The sequence below is a fragment of the Macrobrachium nipponense genome, chromosome 3 (genome assembly GCF_015104395.2).
Source record: "Macrobrachium nipponense isolate FS-2020 chromosome 3, ASM1510439v2, whole genome shotgun sequence".
Classification (NCBI taxonomy): Eukaryota; Metazoa; Arthropoda; class Malacostraca; order Decapoda; family Palaemonidae; genus Macrobrachium; species Macrobrachium nipponense.
This window is the reverse complement of record NC_087202.1, coordinates 136,532,980-136,542,150: the sequence shown is the minus strand read 5'-3', so window position 1 is coordinate 136,542,150 and position 9,171 is coordinate 136,532,980. Positions and strand designations below refer to the sequence as shown.

The following is a 9,171-nucleotide window of genomic DNA, read 5'->3' as shown; positions in this document are numbered from 1 at the left end:
TGTCATGCCTAAGAGGGGCTATCAAGAATCATGCCCGGACCTAACATCAAGAGGCCACCTGTAATTGTTACATAATATAAAAATATGGAATGTTATTCCATATATAAAAACTAAAACTATGATTAATTAAAACCAGTGACCCAAGAGGTCAACCAGTTTGCTTGCAGGAATGTGATCAGACCAGATATGATAAAGTAGGCTAAGATGACGTGTTGTATCAGTCAGTGTCTAGTTGCCATCATCCTGTGGTCATCAAACCTATTGTTTTGTAAACGGTTGTCAAAGCTTCCTGCTTGAGACAACCACAGTGACCTATAACCCAAACGGCCTACATGACTTGTAATCTATGTCATCTGTGTGTATGTTCGTATGTTCGAGCTACTGTCTGCTCACTTTATGATTTGTAAACCAGATTGAATTGGCCATTATCATTGGCAGACCTGTCCAATTTTATCTGATCTGCACCATGTAGACTTCGAGAGTACAGATATTTTTGTACTTTGTGTTTCAACTAGAAACCCCACATCAGAAAGAAGATACTGAATGAACTTAGAAATTATCATCGAAATCCAAGACACTCCAACGAGGATGGAGTCATAACAAACCGACCTTAGCGTAAATTATCGTAGGTCTAAATAACCTCACAGGGCGCCTTATTATACAAAGGCATCAGTCCTACACATCTCCCGGGATGTCATCATCCAGAACACGAAGATCATTGGGAAGGCCCCTGATGCCCATCAGTTACGTCTGCTGGAGGCGCTTCTCATCCAGCAGATAAAACCAACACTAAATACGATGCAGGAAGAATTTCTCCTCCCCACGAGTATGAGAAGACCTGCCACCACCAATCACGACAACTCTACAGAAGACAATGCCCCTAAACGAGATACTCCTGCAGCCAATGACAATCAAATTAGCCGTGACGTCCCGCAGCATAACGCAGCATTCAACAACATTACTGCACAGCTCAGGAGGTCTAGACAGCTACAGAACATGCAGCTTTGCAACCATCGACTCAGTGAAAGTAGCTTGAGAGCTGGCTCAAGCCACCAATGAAAAAGAAGAAATACCGCCACCAGCCAATAGGAGATCAGCATGGCACCAGACTCCCTGCCGACGACTCCAATTATAAGGAGGACGGACACCACACCAAAAGTAGTCCACCCTCAGCTTCCTAGCATAGAGGATGTCTGGCAGCTCCAGACGAAAGCTCGTTTCAAGAAACAGAGAGAGAGAGAGAGAGAAAATTGTTAATGACTTTGATGACTATGGTATCATAGTTTATACGTAAAATTCAAATATATGCACTGATTTTGACACTGTATTTGATCATGACCTCTATAGACGCTCTACTAGCCTGTTTAAGTAGCACTGAAAAAGCCGCTGTTCGAAAAATAGAGAAGAATCTCTACAAGTGTAATGCTGCTGAAATAGCCATTACTTTTAATAAAGTATGCCTGAGAGAGGGTCTGCTTCCTAAGTACACTATTATTATTATTATCTTGATGTAGTTTTACAAGTATATCTATCTATAAGTAGCTACTTTCTGGTGTAATATGCTTGTGATTTGCCTGTCATATTTGCATCTCTCTAGTGGTGGCAGACTTACACTGAGCTTGCCTCAAGGTAGCAGAAAACTATAGACATAGTAGGGTACAAGAGAATCAAAGGGCAGTGTGGCCCTCCGGACTCGACTGTCCAACCAGCCGAGACACTGAATGGTGCCAATCCAGTGCTGGAGTTGGTTTTAGTCCCAGCCATGATAAATGACTAACGATAGCGTCTTTCTTACCCATAGATCTGTGGCACACTGAGGGCACTGGCAGCTTACGAAGGGTTGTGGGATCTCCTCAGAACAAAGATCTACTACTCTGACTACTCCTCTCTTGTTGTTGGTACCCCGTCGGACTATCAAGTAAGTAATCGTGAGTGAGATGTGTCTTGCTATCTTCGTGTCCATTGCCACACTAAGATTACAGAATAAAATACAATTTTTTCTTTAAATAAATAAACAAATGAATAAATAAATAAATAAAATGAAAAAGTATGTAAAACTGAATATTCTATAAAAAAGGTTTTACAAACATTTAGTTACAGAAATGTAAAATATTAAGCTGATCACCTGAAACTATAGAAAAAGATTTCAAGGGGAAGTTATGCTTGTTTTTTTGGAAACAGTTCCTAAGACCTTATTACAATTAAGTTTCATGATAATTGATTTTAAATTCAGCTGGAAGACGTAAATAATACAGTAGATTTGAGCAAAATTGCCATAGGATTGGTAACCCGAAAACTGACATCTCGTCATGTTTTGCATCAGTCGGAAACATGTAGTCTACTTGAATATTATAATAAGAGTATAATCAGTTGTACCTCATACACACACACCACACACACACACACACACAAGCACATACACCTGTAATAGCAACAGCGCCCTCTGTGATTATGGGACCAGGGTTCGTTTCCCGGTACCGAATATCACAATTTCTTCAAAAATTCCTTTGAACTTGGAGCTTCAAGCTTTGTAGTGACAAGCGCATCTTTCGCGAAAAGAGACAGATCCCTCTTTTTGTGACAAACCTGCCACAAACAGCAGGTTAACTTGAGTAAGAAAAAGAATCGATGACGGGTGTGAGCGTCTACGAGACTTAAATCACGGTTATGCAAATATGTAGCTAACTCTTTTGAAACTGTGTGGGGAGGAGAGCGAAATATTCTGCTATGAAGTTTATATGCTTTATCAAATTCTGAAACAAAATTAACCATATATATGAGAGGAAAACAAAGGAAGCATGCATAGTGAAAACCTTGATATGTGGGAATTCCATCCTTCGAGTTTGCATAAGTTGCATCACAGCATGTAAAACTAGAGTTCGTCATTCACCTTTATATGAATTAACATATTTTGTAGTCAATGCATAAAGATAGGACGCAATAGAGTAAAGCGTCAAGCGTCACGTATTGGTACGCCACGACGTCACGAAAGTTGTGTTCGAATGCAATGACATAGATAATGTTCATTCGCTTCCCAGGTACCAAAGATAGCAGGTAAGGCAGCTCGCTTTTCTCCTCTTCAACACAGCCAGGGTCATTACTTTGATTCAGTTACTATAATAAAGTGTAAGTTCATTGCGGGGTATTCTACATATCCTTTGAATAAGGAAGTCTAGTTCAAGTTTGTATGACCAAACATTGAGTGAATAAGCCGATTATGAGGAATTTATGTTAGATTCTTGATTTTTCGTATCTAGGTCCGCCTCACGGGCATAGAATTGCCAGGCCGCGTGGTACTTAGATTCTTTGTATTTTTTGTGGTAAATGTTTTCTGTGAACCTTTTTGCGTGGAGTTGACGTGTATGTAGTATGTATGATGTTGGGCAAGTGTTGAGTGTTATTAGAGTTTATTTTTAAAAATAAATTTGTAAAATTTGCAAACCTTGCTTCCTCAATCCCTCCACCGAGTTGTAGAATCTAGTCCTTCAGACCTTGTTATCGCCCACATCACCGGGCAAGAACCTAAATAATTTGCGACAGTATTAGAAAAATAGTAAACAATTCACAAAGTTCAGAGGGCATTGTGGCCACTACAGTTGCATATATATATATATATATATATATATATATATATATATATATATATATATATATATATATATATAAATAATCATGGAGGAATTATGGAGTTCCATTTGACAACGTCTGTGTGTGTGTGTGTGTGTGTGTGTGTGTGAGAGAGAGAGAGAGAGAGAGAGGGCGTAATTGCTGGATGGGTAGTTAACGATTGGATTGGCTGTTGGTGAGTTATGAGTTGTCTGCTGGTGCTGTTAGCTGTTGGAGTTCTGTTTCTGTGTTTTTCAGTCAGTCTTTAGTCAGAAGCTGTGACAGTCAGTGGTGTTGGCAGCAGTCTAGTGAAGTCATTGAAATTCTTTTGAGTTGTTTTTGTTGATTTGTTGTTAGTTATTGTTAAGTTTGGTGTTGTTAGTGGGTGTGTGTGTTTGCCTTTTTTGCGTTGTTGTTTTTTGTGTGTTAGTAATTGTTTGTGCAGTGGTCTGTTGTTGTGGTTGAGTTCCTAGTGATTTGCTGTGTTGTTGAGTTGTGGTCCTTGGGTGGTGTGTTGTTGAGTTGTGGTTGTGTTCCTTGTTGTTGTTGGGTTGTGGTCCTTGGTTGTTGTATTGTTGTTGAGTTGTGGGGTTGTTCTTCGGTTTTGTCTTGTGGTTGGTGGCGTTGTTGTTGTTTTTGATTCTCAGTGACCTTGAATAGCAGACAGCACTGCATAGCCCTGAGTATCTGCAGTTGGGTGAGTACATGTGTTTGTTGTTTTTTTTGTTCTGTGTGTAGGTATGGGTCAGTTGTCCTGCTTGTATTCTGACTGAGGGTGGGTTTGGTAGCTGGAGTGATTAGGTTTATGTGGGGCAATTTACCCGCTTGTCTTAATAAAGCTTGTGATCCCGCCACATCATCTGTGTAAGTATAAATTTAATATTAGAGGACATAAACAAATATGTTAATAAATATACACAAGAACTCAACGTCAGGGATGACTCACTCACATGTTCTCAGTAGACTCTATAAGCTCATATCTTTTGAAAATTGTTCTCTACTATTCTCGTAATTAATAAAATTGCTAAAATTTTCAGTGAGCGTATGGTGAAACTACCACATTAATATTATTCAGAAACTAAAAATTGTTTAACTAGTAGTTAGAGGAAAGTCTACGTCATTTTATTGTTGGTCAAATATATATATATATATATATATATATATATATATATATATATATATATATATATATATATTTGCTTTAAAGGATGAAAATGGAAATATTATCAACAGAAGAGATGGAGAGATATAAATTACTGTAAAATAGTGATATAAGAAATAACTTTGTCAATATAAACAATGAACCTCCTGAGTCAGTACCAAAAGCAACTGTAGGAGGAGTAAAGACAGCATTAAAAGAAATGAAAAAAACAAAGCAGCATGAGAAGATGTCCTAACAATTTATTTAATAGTAGATGGAAGAGGTTTCATAATAGTAAAACTCGCTGAAGTTTACACAAAATGCTTGTAAGATTGCTCTATACCTATAGCTTGGAAACACTTTAACATTGTATTAATTCACAAAAAGGGAGACACAAAAGACCTGAAAAATTACAACCCCCAATAAGTTTCCTCTCAGTTATATATAAAATATTTACAAATATTGTATTAGGACGAATAGAAAGACAGTTACTCTGCATTTCAGTGACCGAGTCATCGTTTTTCTCAAATTTCTTTCAAACGAATTATTTGATCGAAATGGTACTTTGACTCTGTGCAAGACACCTCCCACTCATTTTTGGTAATATAGTTCATTGTCAAATGGTGTTTAATTTGGCGTTTACTTTTGACTTGCAAGGTATTGCCAAGCATTGCCAACCTTTGCTTTCGAACTACTTTACTCCCATCCGACCCTCTACCTCCCTCCCTCACCCTCCCCCTCCTCATTCCTCCTTCAACCCACTTTCCTGGCCTTTCCATCTCCTCCCCCCGCCCCCTTTCCTGCCTATTATATTATATCAAGTAACTTGGATCTAATCAATACGTTGGTTTTTGTAGAATCTGTGTTCATTTAATTATTGTATTTTCTTAATTAAATCATATAAATGGGAGGAGGCTAAAGACCGTCACCCTGATCACCAGGTCTCCTCACTTCCCCTCAAACCCCCAAGTAGGAGGAGGAGCTTTGTCTATCTCCTCAATGTTCAGCAGGTGGATTACCGTAAAGGAGACAAAAAATAGAAAATGGGTATAATTTGGGAGAAATAATATTGTACATTTGTGTTTGTCTATTCATATCACACTACAATTACGTTTCTACTAATCTAACGCTAGTAATAAGGATGTCATTTTTGTACCACGCTGAGTTTAGTGAATGAGTTGAGTCTTATGCTCTTTGAATTATATAGTATCTATCATTAATGTAAGTGTTACCTATTAACCTATTTTCAGGCATTTAACATAGGTTTTTTTTCTTTGCTATAAAGAAGGTATCCAGTTTTCTCCTCATTCATAATCAGTTAAGAAATCAATTTTCTATTTATCAATAGATTTCATCACTTATATAATCTGAATATGCTTATGAATTTGAATGATTTTGAATGAGCATATAAAAATGAAAAAGAATATGTTGTTTGATTTAAACACTTTCCCAAGTGACGTTTTGTTTCATTTATAGACTATATTTATACCCACATTTTTAGCCATCCACGCAACACACATATGACACTATCCAGTCCTATATATATACTCAATAACTATTGAGGAATTCTGAAGTCTACCTTAGTTCACAAGTGCATCTCGAAGAAAACTGATATATGTTTACTTTAGTATTAACCCACGACAATCAGGTAACTAAAATTAAATCACAGTTTAACCTACAACACAGTTTATAATTAAGACTACGATTTAGAGTGGCGAAGGAATTATGAAATCTCTCTCTCTCTCTCTCTCTCTCTCTCTCTCTCTCTCTCTCTCTCTCTCTCTCTCTCTCTCTCTCTCTCTCTCGTGTATCAATTATTATCATAGGTTGAAAAGAGATGAAAACAACTGAAAATGTCACAGGAACTTTATTCATATTCTTCGTCACCATCAAGGAACGAATCATCCTCGTTATCACCGTCGATGTTGGTAAATACGGGATCTACAGGTTTGTGGATGTTATCCCCAAGGTATATAGAACTTATTCTATATACCTTGGTTATCCCTGGACCGGTATTCATCCTCGAAAGCTCTAGACCGTCTCACCTATTGAGATTGAGCCTTAATCTATTGTTTGCTTTCTCTATTTTTACATGGTTTGGAGTCGTATTGCAAATGCATTCCTGCAGCGACGCGGACAAAGTAACATAGCGGCCATGAGAGCGATGAAAAATCCGTTTTCATCAATGACCCAGTAAATACTTCTAGTGCGATTGCCACAGTGGACAGACAACCCCTTAGCATTACGGTATTACCTGACGCGCCAGGATACTATAAACAGAATACATTGGGAAAAATAACCACTGTTTGATCATTATGTCAAACCTCCCTATCTTCTTCATTATGAACTCTCCAATTATCTGCTGCCATTGAAAAATGTCATGGAAATTTGGAAAACGGTATTTTATTCCGTATTGTAAATTACAGAGAGGTATACTAAATCATTCAAATTCATAAGCAAAAAGCATATTCAGATTATATAAGTGATGAAATCTATTGATAAATAGAAAATTGATTTCTTAACTGATTATGAATGAGGAGAAAACTGGATACCTTCTTTATAGCAAAGAAAAAAAAACCTATGTTAAATGCCTGAAAATTGGTTAATAGGTAACACTTACATTAATGATAAAAGCTATATAATTCAAAGAGCATAAGACTCAACTCATTCACTAAACTCAGCGTGGTACAAAAATGACATCCTTATTACTAGCGTTAGATTAGTAGAAACGTAATTGTAGTGTGATATGAATAGACAAACACAAATGTACAATATTATTTCTCCCAAATTATACCCATTTTCTATTTTTTGTCTCCTTTACGGTAATCCACCTGCTGAACATTGAGGAGATAGACAAAGCTCCTCCTCCTACTTGGGGGTTTGAGGGGAAGTGAGGAGACCTGGTGATCAGGGTGACGGTCTTTAGCCTCCTCCCATTTATATGGTTTAATTAAGAAAATACAATAATTAAATGAACACAGATTCTACAAAAACCAACATATTGATTACATCCAAGTTACTTGATATAATATAATAGGCAGGAAAGGGGGCGGGGGGAGGAGATGGAAAGGCCAGGAAAGTGGGTTGAAGGAGGAATGAGGAGGGGGAGGGTGAGGGAGGGAGGTAGAGGGTCGGATGGGAGTAAAGTAGTTCGAAAGCAAAGGTTGGCAATGCTTGGCAACACCTTGCAAGTCAAAAGTAAACGCCAAAATAAACACCATTTGACAATGAACTATATTACCAAAAATGAGTGGGAGGTGTCTTGCACAGAGTCAAAGTACCATTTCGATCAAATAATTCGTTTGAAAGAAATTTGAGAAAAACGATGACTCGGTCACTGAAATGCAGAGTAACTGTCTTTCTATTCGTCCTAATACAATATTTGTAAATATTTTATATATAACTGAGAGTAAACTTATTGGGGGTTGTAATTTTTCAGGTCTTTTGTGTCTCCCTTTTTGTGAATTAATACAATGTTAAAGTTTTTCCAAGAGCAATCTTACAAGCATTTTGTGTAAACTTCAGCGAGTTTTACTATTATAAAATCTCTTCCATCTTCTGTTAAATAAATTGTTAGGCCATCTTCTCCTGCTGCTTTGTTTTTTTCATTCCTTTTAATGCTGTCTTTACTCCTCCTACTGTTGCTTTTGGTACTGACTCAGGAGGTTCATTATTTCTATTGACAAAGTTATTTCTTATATCACTATTTTACAGCAATTTATATCCCTCCATCTCTTCTGTTGATAATATTTCCATTTTCATCCTTTAAAGCAAATAATTAAGATATTATATATAATATACATATATATATATATATATATACTATATATATATATATATATGGTGCATGGTAACAATGGCACATGGTAATAATGGCACAGGTAATAATGGCACAGGTAATAATGGCACAGGTAAAAATGGCACAGGAAAAAATGGCACAAGTTAAAAAATAGGAAAAAATGGCACAGGAAATAATTTTTTAAAGTTTATTTGAAACATAAAATAAGGTATATGTGACGTAAAGAAACAATGTTTTAAGATTTATTTGAAACATAAAATAAGGTATATTTGACGTAAAAAACATTCTCTAAAATGTATTTGAAACTTAAGTAACACTTCGTCCAAGTTTTTCCTTCCTTCAATATAGTCTTTGCAATAAAATTTCTCAATCTTTGTTGCATGTCAGAATAATTTTCTGTTTTTTTTTTTTTGGGGGGGGGTCACCAACTGAATCCCGTGCAATCACTGCACTCACAACAGATTCTTCCTTCTGAATAGTTCTTATCAATTTCCATATAGATAGAGGCTGGTAACCAATAAGATGATCAAATTTATTGTCCCAACCTTCACATAAGTTGTTCGTCCTGGGACAGTCGTCATGGTAGCCTTATGTACGTTCCAAAGTTCTGGAGGAAATCTTGGTG

General features: G+C 36.8%; 1 protein-coding gene across 1 annotated transcript in view; it reads left to right on the top strand.

The window, feature by feature from the left end:
- Window positions 1-1,098: 1,098 nt before the first annotated feature.
- The window catches only part of LOC135222534 (uncharacterized), a 20,241-nt gene continuing 12,168 nt past the window's right edge, over window positions 1,099-9,171 (top strand). Inside the window, exons 1-2 of the mRNA XM_064260621.1 lie at window positions 1,099-1,191; window positions 1,802-1,918. Of these exons, the coding sequence (XP_064116691.1) occupies window positions 1,099-1,191; window positions 1,802-1,918 (210 nt within the window). The remainder of the gene's footprint in view (window positions 1,192-1,801; window positions 1,919-9,171) is intronic.